At 55.6% G+C, this 15,494-nt stretch overlaps 1 protein-coding gene across 2 annotated transcripts in view; it reads right to left on the bottom strand.

Moving 5' to 3' along the window:
• The window catches only part of RTN4RL1 (reticulon 4 receptor like 1), a 28,589-nt gene extending 13,466 nt beyond the window's left edge, over positions 1-15,123 (bottom strand). Inside the window, exon 1 of one of the 2 annotated variants that reach the window (XM_085522230.1) lies at positions 14,973-15,123. In XM_085522230.1, coding sequence (XP_085378356.1) covers positions 14,973-15,018 — 46 coding nt within the window. In that variant the 5' untranslated portion in view covers positions 15,019-15,123. Of the gene's footprint in view, positions 1-14,319; positions 14,754-14,972 lie in introns of those variants that run through there. The other variant, XM_015880997.3, reaches the window with a different exon arrangement.
• Between the last annotated feature and the right edge of the window lie 371 nt (positions 15,124-15,494).

Genomic DNA, 15,494 nt, shown 5'->3' with positions numbered 1-15,494 from the left:
GTGTTGCTTAAATGCACGTTTTGCAAAAGTTAAAACAAATTGCAAGCAGCAGAAATAGTCTCACGCTTCTTGAACAAGGGAAGATCTTGGCACACGGATAAAGGAAGGCGATGAGATGCTCATTAAAACTGAGGGGCTCCAGTTCGCCATCCAAGTGGTCACATTCTCCTCCAGAGGCTCCCAGAGGCTTTGAAATGTGTTGTCAGGCACTGCCTTTCATCCTACCCCATTCTGGCTAAATTCAGGGCCCAGTCATTTCTGCTGGAAATGGGGAAGAGGGAGCAACTCCATTCTGACTTTTCACTCCCCATCTGATTGCTGCTGATGTAATTTATTCCTAATTCCTATGACAGCCTTTGTACTTTTGTGTCTTTTTTTTTTTTGTTCTGAAGCACAACTTGTCTTTGTTAGTCCCATTTTGGAGACTTTCATCATTTGAGGTGCAACATAAAAGGTGTTTAACCCCCCCCACCCTGCTTGGAAGGCAGTGGAGGGAGTGTGGGAGTCCCCCAACCCAGCCCTGCTGGGACACCCCTATGTGCCACAGCCCCAATATTTCAGAGCAATCCCATAGAATTAAATGATTTCCATGTGCACAGAGCTCTTGCATCTCCGTGATGTCAGGGTGGGATGGGGCAGCATCTTTGTGTCACCACCCCAAGCTCTCCCCTCCTGTCATTTCTCCATGCCTTTCTGATCAGTTAAACCCTCCTTTCAATAGGAAACAAATCGCCTTTCCTTGCTGCTGCTCCAGCTCAGGCTGCTGCACTCCACTCCCTTTGCTTTGTATTGGTTGGGCTGAACCCACACCCCACATTTGCTGCTCTATGGTCACACTGGGGTCTCTTCACCCCATCCTTACAATTACATCACAGCCCTGGTGGGGGAGGTCATCACTCCCAGCTCAGTGCTTGGATGAGCATCCCACTGTCTGGTATTGCATCCCCCAGTCTGGTATCAGGGAGCACTGGCCCTCCCTCCCTCCCCTCTTTGATTCCCCAGTGATATTTTTCACTCCAGTAAGTGCCGAGCTCCCATTTGCCTCATTCTGGTGCAGTTACAAAGAAATTGCTGCAAAATTTCCTCATGCCGTCTCGCTCCCAGAGAGGGCATGGAGCAGCCACCCCCCCTCCCGGTGCCGTGCGGGTGTCTGAGCCCCCCCCTCACCCACACTGCTCCTCTCCTTCCATCCCTTCCCTTCCCAGAGCTCATCCCCCAGCTCCCAGGGAAGCGATCAGGGCTGGAAAGGCTGCTGCCTCGTTTTGGAATAACCTTTCAGGTTTCATTTAGCACCTCTCTCTCTCTCTCTTTTCCCACAGAACCTTCTCGTTGTGAGCCCTTTACTAATTGCGACTTTTAGCTCATTGCCACCTCCTGCCTTACAGCAGCTGGGAGGATCCTCTGTTCCCCATCACTGCATCCCCACCAAAATCAAAGGGCAAAGCAACAAGGAGTGGCATTGACTGAAACAACACCAGATCTCTCCTTACCCCAAAGGTTGCCCCGAGAGCTTTGGGGTAGAAACTGTGAATTCCTAATGGCTGGGAGGACAGGATCCTCTGCTTCCCATCACTGCATCCCCACCAAAATCAATGAGCACTGGCACCAACTGTAACAACACCAAATCCCTCCTCGTCCCCCATGAGTTTTAGGATGGAAACACTGAATTCCTGCTTCAGAGAAAGAGCAGATACTGATGGAAACAGAACCTGCAGGCAGCACTGGGCATCATCCGGGCACCCCAGTATAAATCAGTGCATTGCAAGCTGGGTAGAAGGAGAAATCCCAGTAGCTATCTGAGCTCACTGCCTGCCTGCTTCTTATTGAATTAAGGCGCTCGGGTTCACCATCTAAGCCTCACGCCGTGCGCACCGCAGCCAGGAGGGAAGCGGATTGCAGTCCCATAATTCAATCAAGGGCGCAGCTGATGTCGCGGGTGGCGAGAGGAGCTGTCGCTATCAGTGGTGAGCCTTCAGCCACCTATGCCAGTAGGTAGGGAGGGAGAGCAGCTTCATGGGGTTGGGAATGGGTGTCCCAATGTCCCTGGGAAATGGTTATGGGGCTCTGTTATGGAGTTAGGATGCAATAGGAATTGAGTGTGGGTTTGGGGTTGAAAGGGGGCTGAAAAGGGGGAAGGGGAAAGGGAAGGGGAAAGAAGGCAAGGAGAAGGAGAAAGAATCATGAAATCATTCAGGTTGAGAAACATCTCTAAGATCACCATGTCCAACCCCAACCCACACCCACCATGCCCACTGCCAACGTCCCTCAGTGCCACAACCCCATGGCTCTGGAACAGACCCAGGGACAGGGACTCCCTCCTTCCCTGGGCAGCTGTGCCACTGCATCACCAGTCTTTGGAGTAGAAATTGTTCCGAGTGTCCAACCTGAACCTCCTTTTGTTCAACTTGAGGCCATTACCTCTCATCCTACTTCAGCCTTGCAACAACCTCCTTTCAAATGAGAGGGGAAGGGGAAGGAGAAGGCAAAGGAGATGGGGAAGGGGCAGGATGCTCCCAATCCTGCGCTGCTGGAGAGGGAGCAGGAGCCCCACAATCTCCCAGCCCCTTGTGCTTCAGCACAAAGACAAAAGAGGCCAAGAAGCTGCAGTATGAGAAGAATCCAAGGTGCTTTTATTTAAGCCCAAGAAGTGCAAGAAGCAAGGAAGAAGGAGCTGAAGTGCTGCTTCCCAACTGACATTATGAACCAGCAAGCATGACTAAAACTTGGGGAGGGTTTGCATAATGGGGAGGCACTTTTCTGCTCTGCCAAGGTGTTCAGGTACCATGGTGATGCGTGCAACATAAAAACTTTGACAGACACTCAGAGAGATAAGTGCGGAGGTACACAATCAATCGAAAAAGAAGAGAAGAGAAATGGGAAAGCGGTTGCTTTACGTGAAAGCATCTACAAGGTCAACAATTAAACATGTGTGAGGTTTGGGCTTTGGAAGGGAAGACAGCTTGGGATATAGTCTGAGCCCAGGATCTGGTAGTGGTTGGAGGCAGCAGAGCTGTGTAGGCTTCTTATTCCTGGTAGCAAACGTAAGAGTGTTGAAAAGCAAAAGGAAAGGCTGCAATAAAATAGAGTTGCTGGGCGCTTTGTATGTGTGGACCTGGGCTTCCTGCTCTTGTGGAATTGCAGTATCTGGGGGCTTCGGTCCTTCCCATGGTCTCAGCCTTGAAAGTGCCCAAGTCCTGCTGTGGGTTTCTGAGCAAGAAAGAGCTGCTGATTCCTTGAGAAATGAGGAGGCAAAATCCAATTGTGTGCTGTAGTGCATCTGCGGCTGCCATTAACCTGTCTGTGTACTTCTGTGGCTGTCCATTTCTCTCTGCTGACAGACGGGACTGCCCGGAGCGTGCTCTGCCTGGGCCATAAAGGGATTTGTTTCTCCTTGCTGCAGAGGCACAGCTCAGAGACACTGAACTGTGCCACAGACACTTCCTCAGTGCAATGCTTCCAATGCAACACCAAGCTCATTGTCCACCTTACAAGCTGGAGAGACATGGCGTGCCTTAGTATTCCAAAAAAGCATCAACAAAACCCAAAATCATGGCTGGAAAAAATTATATAGGAGGCTCATGTGGACATTGTAGAGGCAGGGGACTGAAGAAGAGGTTCTATTGTTGGCATGCAGCTCATGGTGATGTGGCCATTGGTGTTGGGGCATGGTGGAGATGCAACATCCAGAGCATCCCTGAGAACAGAGAGCATCCCCATGGTCCACATCAAAGGATCAAAGAGAGATGGTGCGGCAGAGCAGGGGAGGAAGGGAGAGGATAAATGGGGAGAAGGGGGGAGAAGCGCAGCCAGCCGTGTCGTCTCCCTGCATTCCAGCTTCATTTGCAGATTTATTAAATCGAGAGCCAATTTCGACATCATTTCTTTCAAGCAGCTCCACCTCGCAGGTGTGTGGAATTTATTTGAGATAAAGAAAACCATTACAGAGAGACAGCAATCTTCAAAGACCACCTCGGAGACCTGAGAGAAATAAAAACACTAGCCCGTGCAAATGTGCAATTAAGTTTCAAAATACTTGTGCTCCATGAAAAGCGCCGTCCCTGCAGAGAACAGGCCTTTAAGGCAATTTTCCCAAACCCTATTCAGCATTCACTCAAAAATGCCTTTTAAAAACAACATGTGATTTTTCCCTCTCTGCCTCACTCCTCCTCCCGCTTTGCTTGCTCTCGTCCAGGTAGGATGGGATCTCTGTGAAGTGGTAGCTCTCCACTCGGAGTCCATGGACCACGGTTTAGGATGATGCCAAACAAGGACAAGGCTCATTTTAAGGCTCATTTTGGGGCCAGGTAGCTCTGGTCAGGAATTATCTACACCCAGGCTGGGGTTGGTACCCCCCACTCATGGGTCACCCACTGCTCAGTGGTTAATGAGCAATGCGTAATTAACCTGTGGAACGCACTGCCATGAGGTACCAGCAAGGCCAGGAGCTTAGCAGGATTCGGGGCAGGATTATATGTTTAAATGGATAATGAGAACATCTGCCACTACATGAGCGGGGATCAGGCAGAATTAAGGCACAGCCCCACCAAGCTGGGTGCTGCTTTGATCAGTGACAGTGTTGGGTGTACAGGGCACCCAGGGAACCATCTCAGGGGGAACCTCTGGTCCCCATGAATGGGACAAGGGGATAAATGTGTCCCTGGAAGAAGAGATTTTGGGGATTTCCATGCAGAGAATCCATGCTTTATTTATTTATTTATTGGCATTGTGTAATGCAATATTATACATCCACTTGATTTTGGCAAGGATGTTGAATCTAACCCCCTTGGCTCTTGTATACAGGTCAACACAGCATACTCCTCCAAGAAGTCATGTTCACCCTCTGGACGCCACAGACACCCTTCTACCAACCCTACTCCATCATTGCTCTGCTCCATACCACTGCTGCAGACTGAACTGCCTTCAAAAGAGTGCTGAAGCCCTCACAGATATGCCAGCTACAGCAGAACAAACTCAGGGCCAATCATAGAATTATTAAATCCCCGTCCGCAATCCCCTCTGGATTCCAACTGCTGCTCTTTTGAATCATATATCTGCTGCTCCATCATTAGCATTAACTAATGTTTGTGCAGTGCCTGGGAAGCACGACACATTGGGGTGTAAGAGCACCCATGGCATCTGGGATGCCCAAGGGACATTCACAGCCCTGAGCCCAGTGGAATGGAGCACCGAGCCAGCAAGGAGGGCAGCATCCCTAATTGGGAAGGTTGCTGGAGCCCAGGGGATGATCAGCCCTCTTTGGAATGCTCAACCATCCCAAGGATGCTCAGCCCTCTTTGATATACTCAACCATCCCAAGGATACTCCCATAGTTGCTTTGCAGCATTTTGGAGGTGGTGCCACATTCACAGCATGACTCAAAGCATTTCAGGTGCCCGTTCCCCTGGGCTCTCTCTGCCTCCCGGGATGCAGCGGCCGCAGCACGGCGTGCTCAGCCTGCCGAGTGCAGTGGGACTGCGGGGCTGGGGTTAATCTCGTTGTCACACCTTCCCTCCTCTTGCTAACTCGGCGCGCTTTGACCCGCTGTGAAATCGTGGCCAACTGCACTGAATATTTTAAGAGCAGCAATGCAGTCATGGCCGCGCTTCGGAGCAGCAAAGCAGGCCGGGAGTTGGGCTGGGCCCCCGCCTCCCCCCTCCACAGCCAACCCATTAGCACAGTTCAGGGAAACCTAAAAAATTCAAAAGACACTGAAATATGCAGCATTTTTTGCTCTCTCTGGAAAATGACGCGCTTCGCTTCCCAGCTGCTCTGGAGCAGGCGGTTGTAAATAAGCAGCTTTATGGCACGCGGGGTGTTGCCGGCGGGACTGTGGGTAAAGATTTACACCCCATTCCCTATTCTGGGCAGGATCCTGAGGACAAACCTGTGCCCAACCCTGTGTCCATAGCTTCTCCTGCCCACCAGCCCAGCGCTGGTGACTCTAAGGGACATTACCAACTGCTCTCCATGGTGCTAAAGCTGTCCTTGGTGCTGATGGATGCTCTGTCCCCCACCCGGACACCCCCCGTATCCCCTCTCCATCTCCATCCTCCTCTCACAGCAAACCTTCAGGACCTGCAGCAAAAACATACCCTCAGCACTTTCAGTATCTGGGACACCACAGAGCAGCAGCGGCAAGGAATAATACTAATAATAATATTAATAATAATAACAAAAGAAGAAAAAATTCCATAAACCTACAGGAAGAGCTGGAGCCAATCCTTTCCCAAGGAGGGGAGATAACAAGTGGCATCCACAGCTGAAGGAGGAAGAGGAGACCTCACTGCATGGTTGGGATCCTATGCCAAGGGTTAGAGGGCACATGGCCACCAGCCCCATGGAGGAGTGACACTTTTGCATTCTGGTCTTAAGAGGGCAGATTAATCGCCGTGCGCTGGAACTGTCACGCGCGGGGATATATATTCTTCCTGGAATTTACAAGTAGTTCTGTCTGAGAAATAAACAACTGCAGATAAAAATTACATTGTCACTGTGCAGGTGTGATGGATATCACAGACAAGCCCTCAGTGCAAGGAGCTGTTGGCCCTGGGATGGACAGGAGATGTCAGTGGGGTAGGGGTGTTTGCCCAGGAACACATTATTGCCCAAAATTGCAGCATCAGCCATGGGACCAATCCCTGGCACTAAGCTGCTGGCTACCCTTCCTGGTCCCAAAGGCCAGGAGAAGGTGTTGAGGCCATTCTGAAACAAAACTCCTGAACCCTGGAGAAAAGCAACCCTGGTGATGGCTGGTTATGAGGAGCACCCAGTGACTAGCACTGGGAAGGGTGCGCAGGGCACAGCATCTCAAAAACTTCTTGGGTTTGGCAACAGGGAGACTTGCAGCACCTTAAAAAATCCTATTTTTTGGCTTTTTCCAGCCACTTCTCTCCTGTCTATCACACAGAGCCCAGAGAATGCAAGTGTGGGGAGGATAAATGAGATTTGCTCCAGGCCCCTTTCTGGTCCTGCTTCTCCTTCATCTTTATCTGCTGCCTTGCTTTGGTGAGCCTTGTCGGTATCACTGAGCACATCTCCAGCCCTTGCCACTGCTTGTGGAGATGGATGTTTTCTCCTCTGTAGCTTAAATCTAAAGTTATGCTGAAAGTGGGAGCAAAGTCAGGAGGGATCCCAAGACATTCCACCCTGAGAAACAAGGGGGGAGATCCAAAACTGGATGGGGACAGCGAGATCTCCATGTGCCCAAGAGCTGCTGCTCCTGTGCCCATGTGCTGGTAATGAGCACAGAGCAGCTGGCAAGCCACTGCCAAGCCCATCCTCAGGATTTATCCACATTGCTCTGCCTTATCAGCCATGCTTTTCACAAGCACTTAAATTCAGGAGGAAAAGGAAAAAGTGAAATCAGATAGAAATGCAGGTCTGTTTGCTGTTTTCTCCAATGAAATGGTTCTGGGTAAACAGCAGACGCCTTTGATGAAATCCCAGCAGGCTTAAACAATAAAGCTGGTTACAAACTCAATCTGGCGCAGATATCAGATCTGAAATTGTTTCAAAAAACATGTCAACATTTTCTAATGCTGCTGCAAAACTTCCTCGGCACCTTGCCATCAGCACGTACCTGTGATGCTGGGTCCACAGCACCACCCTGGCCCTGGCCCTAGCCCCATCTGCAGATCCCTAAGGGGTGACGAGATGCTGAGTGTCACCTTGGAGACCCGGCACAGTCCCCAGGAGACTCCTAGGTTGTTTTCCACCTGTGTCCACTCTGAAATCCAATCATCAGCCCTAAGTAATGCGTCTTGGGGTTTCTCACCGCTCCCATCCCCATGCCAACCAGAATGAGCCTGGGAAGGTGATTCCAACCCTGTGCCAGGCAGGATGAGCACAGCAAGGTGATCTCCTTTTTGTTGATCACAAAGCCTACTTGATTTCTCTATCCCCTGTGCCCCTCCTGGAGTGGTGCTTCCCCTCCTCAAATATGTTATAGGATGGGAAGAACACAGAGGAGGCTCAGCCCTGCACACCTACTGATGCCATATCCCCTTTGGTGGCTCCCACTGTCCACAATGCCACCAGAGCCCAATTGCTGTTAGCATTTGGCTCTGACCCACTTTTAGGCAGGAGCTGGGATGCACTACACCACGTGGACATGCATCTGGAACAACAAAAAAAAGTGCTTTTTTAGGGGCTGAGTGGGACATATCCAGGATGGAACAGGATGGGATGGAATGGGACAAGGTGAAATGAGATGTGATTGGGTGCACTAGGATGGGATCAGAGAAGTAGGAGGAAGGAAGTCCGGTCACCCCATATACAACACTGTACTTTGGCACCATGCAGAAAGCTGGTGCCTTCTCTGAGGGTGCCCAGAGTCCCCATGGGCTCCATGTCCACATATCCAAGGAGCTTGCAGCAGCAACCCCAGCCCCCTCCTGCATCTGAAGAAGGCCCCAGACAACAGGGCAGGGGATGACTCCAATGGAGCAACAGAGCCTTCATCAGCCCTGGAATCCCAAGGGAATGAACCAGGGAGGAAAGAAGAGCAGGAGGAGGATGAGCTGGGGTGGGGGAACAGGAGGGCTCAGCCCCAGCTCTGGCACTGTATATGGGGGGAGGACATGGAGGCCCAGTCCGTGTGCAGAGGTTGCCTCGGCCATCGATCCCTGCTGCACTCAGGCTCATTAGGGCTGGGGAGCTGCTGCGAGAGGCTGGCAGAGGAGACAGACGAGGCAGAGGGGGGGGGAGAGCGTTCTGCGCGGCTCCCTGGATCGTATTAAATATTTACTTTGTTTTGTTTTGTTTTGTTTTTTTTTCCCCCAGCTCTATTGATCAGAGGAGGGAGGGAGGGTGCAGTCAGATGCTGCGAGAAGAGCAGAGGCAACGGCTGAGATGAGGTGGGGACCCCGTGGAGCTGCACCCATTGCACCCCACGGGTTCCATTCTCCCATCCCCATCCCATCACCCTCAGTTTGAGGCCATCAGCAGCACCGCAGCGAGGCTGCTCCCACCCCTAGCACACCCCATCCCCATCCCAAGAGACACGGTGGGGGATGATGCTCACCCCAATGGCAACACCCTATGGGGTGACCCTCTGGGTCTGAGCCCCCCACCCCAGCGGCCGCCTGACCGTCGCGTTTCTATTTCGAGAGGAGCTCTGCTGGAAAAGGAACAAAAGCGGAGGGGAAGCTATAAATAGCTGCCTCCTTCACACCAGCTCTGTGCCTCCTCCGCCCCGCGCCCGCCGCAGCCTCGGGGCCACAGCTCCGGGATGGCACCAGGAGGGGTCCCCACAGCCCCCAGCCCCCGCTCACCATCCCCACATAAACATCCCCTGACACAAAGGAAGAAAAAAAAAAAAACCCAATGGAAGATACATCGTTGAAACAGAACCACTTACAGAAGGCTTTACCCAACTTGCCCCATCCCTACCCATAGGGCAGAGCCCCTTTGCCCCATTACTCCATTCCCCGGATACAGTGGACGAGAGCAGGGAAAGCACAGCCAGCTCAGGCAGACCTACTTTCAAGGCTTTAATCCTTTTTGCTTAAAGGATCTTTTTTTTTCCCTTTTTTTTCCCCCCTCCCTCCCCTTTCTTTCTTTCTTTCTTTTTTTTTTCCCCTTTTTCCCGCTCAGCAAAGATGCGGTCTGATCAGAGGAAGAGACGCAGGGAGCTGACAAGCTGCAGAGCACGGAGAAAAAGGAGAGAGAAATACATATTTATTACCCTCAATTATTAAAAAATAGATAGCAGCAGATCTTAGGCCCTGGCAGAGGCACTGCGGAGTCATTTGTGTGAGGACTATTTTGTTGTGTGGGTTTTTTTTTTCTATAATCCCATTGAAATTATAATAGGGCGCTCTTGTTAGCAAAACCACCCCGCAGACCCCTGCAGAGGGGCTATGGGCAGAGGCTGTGCTGCGTTTGGTCCAGCACTACAGACCCAGCACTATGGGATGTGCTATATCTGCAAGAGTGGTGGCTCTGGGGTCTTCCCCTTGGGGCTATACTGTGGTCAGGGAGGGCTCTGCCCCCATTGCCAGCGCAGCCCCAAGCGGTGCCGAGCATTCTTTCATGGGTGAGAGCTCATCTGGGCCATGGAAGAGCCCAAAAAGCACCGAGTGATGTGAAAGGGTTTGCACCCCTTGGCTGGTGCTGGTTGCAGGGATGCAGCGTGCACGAGTGGAGCCTCTGTACGAACACAGCAGGAGAGATCCGCGGCTCCCAAGTGCGGCACGGGGCTGGCGGAGCTGCACTGGCACCTCCCCTCCGTTTGCAGGGCTGCCTCCATACGGAGCTCTGCCAGCTCGCAGTCGAACCTACTGCTGCCTCTCCTCCTCCCCAGGAAACAACGGCTGTGGGACTGGGAATCGGGATCCAGGTGCCCTCGGGTACCCCTCGGCGCTGGGACCTGGGTGCACGGAGAGCATCCTCTGTGCACACATCACCATACCAAGGGGATGCCATCTACTGGAGCCCACTGAGGGGCTAAGATCCATTGCCATCCATTCCAGCACAAACAGCTGTGGGTGCTCGGAGCCAGGAGGTCGCGGCCCTACAAACCCAACGGGAGCATCGCAAAGCATCGCTTGCCAAAGCCCTCACCCTGCCAGCAGGGAGGCGAGCAGCAGCCAGGCAGCGTGCTATTAAAGGGAAAAGGAGCTTTCTGCACCAAATGGAGCATTTTCGGCTTAATAGCCCCACAATCCTAATCTGCGCAAAGAAGATTCCCCATTCTATCTGCCTTGTCCTGCATCTGCCACCAGACCGGCACGTGCCGAACTCTAAGTGGGATGGGAAGGCTCCGGAAAGGAAAGGACGGCCGCTGGGGAGGTGATGCCGGGCGCGGGCGTTCCTCCGTCAGCACCTCCATCATTTGTCATCAGTAAAAATAATATTCCTAAAAGTGGCCCCCTCTGATTGCAGGCGCGGGGCTGTGGGTTTCCATGGAGATGCCGTGAGTGGGGATGGTACGGGGGATAGGGGATGGATTTGAGAGATCGGACCCAGCAGTGACATCCGGAGCTGCGATGGCACCGACCACACTTCTGGCACTGAGACATGGGACGACTCATCCCCTATCCCCACCATTAGGCCACCCAAAGAAGGACTACCCACAGCCTCTCCAGCCGTGAGGGAGGGGACGATGATGCTCGGTGCCCCCACTTGTTGCACTGATCCTAAATTAGAGCTCAGCCCCCTCCAGCGGGGGCCGGGTTGGGGGATACGTTGAGGTGGCACCTGCCATGTCCCACCCTGAGGACGTCAAGCGATCGTGACAATCAGTGCCGGCACCTCGCCAGCCCGCTGCCGCCTGCTGCTCCACCAAAGCGCTTTTAAAGACATAATCTGCAGTTAATAACCGTCGTTGATACCGAATGCTGCTAAGCCCCGGGATTGCACTTTGCAAACAAAGCTCCTGGTGTTGGCCGGTTGGTGGCAGCTCCTCGGGGCTGGGGGCCATTGCCTGTGGGTGCTGTGCGCACACTGTGCATGGTGACACACTGACACTGCTTGGGTTTGCTTCACAATGAGGATGCTCTCCTGGGGGACACCCAAGTGCTCCCAGTCACTGCGTCCCTGTGGCCCTGAGATCCCCTGCCCAGTATTGTCCCCAGGTTCTGTGCTGCCAGAACCCCTTATCAGCATCCCAAGGCTGCCCAGAGCCAGAGTCACCACATCCCACCCTCATCCTCACCCCACAAAGCTCAGGGAGAGCCCTCAGCCCTGAGAACACTGCGGGCTCTGACCCACACAGCTGCCTCCAGGTGCCTCGGGGAGAGGTGGTGTGAAGTCACACCCCAAAAATACCCATTTTTACACCTCCTTGCCAGGTTCACCGCTGTTTCTAGGGCAGCGCTTCAAGGCCATCTGGAGCATCACCCACAGCCTCCAACACCCTGGGAGCAACACGGGGATACTGTGGACAGGACCACCAGGACCACTCTGAGCTCCATCACTGCAGGTGACTGAGCAGCAATGACTCCTCCACCATCAGCTCAGTTCTCTCACCGTGAGCATCACAGCATTGCCCTCCTTCACCCCCCATCCCCACCGCAGGGACAGGCAGCGCCGTGTCCTGCCCGCTTCCCCCCAGCTCCACCGGGCGCAGAGAGCTTGTGGCTTCCTCCCTGCTCTTTATGAAATTAAACTTTGATGAGCAAAAAGGTTTTCTGGGCTCTCAGCTCTTCGGTGCAGCAACCGCAGCCCAGCCTGCGCCGTGCCTGGCCCTGCAGGGCACAGCCTCCCTGTTCCCGGGCAGGGGATGTGGAGGGGGGGGGGGGAGCATTTGCTTTTCTCATTCCTCTCCTCATTGGGGTCTCACAGGGTGGGGTGAATTACAGGATGGCACCACACAGCCCTGCCCCAAGCTCCCCCCAGGCTCTTTTCTCCCAACCCTGGGGTTATTTTTCCTCTGGCCCTGCAGCACTGTGGGTTGGGAGCCCCACAACCATGCCAAGATATGGCCAGCCGTGACCTTGGTAGCATCCTTGACCTGGAAATCTCCTCTTGCACCTCTGATTTTTGCACTCCTGGTGGTTGCCACCTCTGGCAGGACGCTGTCCCCGCTGCCACCCTCACTCAGGTTTAGCACAATGCTCCATGCTCTCACCCATAAGGTCCTAGTGTCCCAAATCACCCCAAACCCCACTGGTGGTGATGCCTTGCACTGTGCCCAAGGGGCTGCATCCTGCCAGGGGACACCAGAGAGACCCCCAAAAAGGCAGGAGGAGGCAAAGGGGGGGGAAGCAGACACACAGATCTTCTTCCCTCCAGGGACATGGGGATGGCACATACAACCCCAAAGCACATTCCCCTGCCTGGCAGCAGGATGGGGACAGCAGAGACAACACCAGCATCACCACCTGCACTGCTCAAACCAACCAAATCCTCCAACACACCGAAACACAGAGTGACCCCAATGCGTCCCCATCTCTGGTGGCTGCTGTACCCTTGTCCCCACGGTGCCCCCTCCCTTGGGGTGGCTGCAGGGTCCGGGACCCCCACCCAGAGCCTTTGGGCCGTAGTGAGGAGGGAAGGGAGAGGCTCCGGGTAGGACGGAGGCCCTCCCCTAACTGCCTGTTGAATTATTCAGTACCGGCATTAACTTATAAATGAGTGTGTTTGACTGATTTTGTGGTTGATGTACAGATAAATTCTAATGAAAGACAGCTACAAGATTTTAAATTATTAATTAGACTGCCACTTAACAAAGCCTATTTGGCACTCTATTTCCTTGCTTAACAAGACAAAAACTTTAAGGATAGGTTTTGTATGAGCCCAGGGGCTGTTCATTTGCATTTTGTTTTTCTAGCTCCAGAAACCAAAAGCCGTAGATCCCGACCTTAAGCGGGTTGCAACCCCTAGTGGGACGCAACCACATCCAGCTCCACTCGCCCAGCTCAGTTCCTGCTTTGCCTCCACCCCTCGGTGCTGGGAAATGGGGTCGGGAAGTGATGGTTTCTCCGAGCGGGATGCACGGGGATTTGGGATCGAGCCCAGCCCGCTTGGGTTAATACACCGAACAAAGCCTACGCGGGAGATGGAGTGAAGAGGCTCAGAGCTCGAGGCCCCGCAGCCGCAAGGTGACATTAACCCCGCGGGGAACGGCATCCCTGGGGTGGCAGCGGGGCTCGGTGCCCCGGCACAAGGCTGCGTGGAGCAGTGGGCACAGCGCCCGCATCCTCCAGCACCGCGCGTTCCCGTGCCGGAGCATCGCTGGAGCGGCATGTGGTGGTCCGTGGGCTGGGGTCGATACTGTGCCCCTTCTGAGGGGCGGGATGAGAGTCCGGGGGGGTCCCACTGTATGGCAGTGCTGCCCCCCCACTCTCTCCCCAGCACCTCCCCCGGCACAGCGGTACCGGAGGAGCGGACCCCTCCCGCACCCCCACCGGAGGGGTCGGCATCTCCTCGGCTGTGATGTCAAAAATCATCCCTATGATGTCCCAGGCGGTTGCCATGGAAATAGCGTGATGTCACGGCGGAGCGAATCTCTTCGGGTCGACGGGAGGGGAGTGGGGGGTGGGGGAGAACAAGAACAACGCGCCCCAACTTCCCCCACCGAACCCCGAGCGGCCGCGCGGAGCTGAAATCAGAGTCTGCCTTTCATCGGCCACCGGGCACCGTCGTCTCGGGACCCGCCGTGTGTCCGCCGATCCCCCCCCCCCGGTTCCCGGTTCCGTTCCCCGGGGATCGCTGGTACCCGCACCCCGGCGGCGGCTCCGGTAGCGGTTGGTTGCGGGGGGAGCGCCCGGCGGAGCGGCCCCAACTTCGGCGACAGGCAAACTTCGGAGCCGGTACCGGATCCCCCGCTTTGCCCGCTGTCCCCGGTACCCGCTGCCCTCCCGTTGCGGCGCTCACCTTGGCGGAGCATCGTGGTGCCGGTGCGGGGCGCGGTCTCCCGGCGCGGCGGTAACGGCGGAGAGCGGCGGCGGCGCTCAGAGCGGCGGCGGTAAGGAACGGCGGTGGTGGCGGCGGTGGTGGCGGCGGCAGCGGCGGCTGCACCGGGAGCGCGGAGCCCGAACGAGCGGCCCCCGCGGGGGCATGGCGGGCAGAGCCGCAGCGGCACCGGGAGCGCCCGCCCCGCGGAGCCCCACCGGGAGCACCGGCCGCGCCTCTGCCCGGCGCGCGTCCCGCCGCCGGCTTTTAGGGGGGAGCCGCCCCCTCGGGGCTGGGGCCGCCGCCGCCCCCCACCCCCTCGGGCAGAGCCTATAAAGAAGGGGAGCCCGGGGCCGGTGCGGCGGTGCCTGCAGCGGCGGGCAGGGCTGGGCAGGGCGGGGCGGGGCAGCGACGGGGCGGGCTGGGCTGGGCTGGGCTGGGCGAGCCCGGCCGGGCCCCCCCTTCCTCCTCCTCCTCCTCCTCCTCTGCCGCCGCCTCTCCCGCCTCCCGTGGACACTTCGTGAAAGTGCCGCTGCTCCGTTTCCCCGCACCGCCTCCCGGTGCCCCCCCCCGCCCCATCGGGGCTCTGTTGGCCTCAGGGAGCTGCTGGCACCGCTCCGCATCGCGGTTCTCACCTCCCCGCCGGGCGGCACATCGTATCCCCGCTGAGTCCCGAAGCATCTCCTCATCGTCCCCTCTGCCCCTATCGGAACACAGGATGTCCCAGCGTGGGAGCGGACGCAGAGCGAGTGCTCTGCTATTTCTATTGCCCCACCCGCGTTTCCGCTGTCCCCTCCGTTCCCGTTGCCCCTCCGCCCAGCGCTATCGCTCCACCCTCTCCTTCCCCGCTCTTTGTCCCTCGATTCCCCTCTGTGCCCTCTGCTTCCCGCTGCCTCCGTCACCCCATCGGGTCCCCAGTCCGGGATCCCGATGTCCCCACGGCACTTTACTGCCCCCGGGGGTCCTCTCAGCCCACTGGGGCTCCCTCCATCCCCACAGCAGATCCCGTTATCCCACGTTATCCCACTGCCTGCACCTCTACCCCTCGGGTGTCACCACCATCACTCCGCTCCCCTGCGGCCCTCAGGGGTCCCCCGACTCTCAGGCACTTGTATACTAGAGGAGAGAGGGGGACCCCCATGGCACCCACACCACGG

Source organism: Coturnix japonica, chromosome 22 (assembly GCF_054131305.1).
Source record: "Coturnix japonica strain WE chromosome 22, WE-NBRP24, whole genome shotgun sequence".
Classification (NCBI taxonomy): domain Eukaryota; kingdom Metazoa; phylum Chordata; class Aves; order Galliformes; family Phasianidae; genus Coturnix; species Coturnix japonica.
Note: the sequence above shows the minus strand (reverse complement) of the source record. Positions and strands in the feature narration are given on the sequence as shown.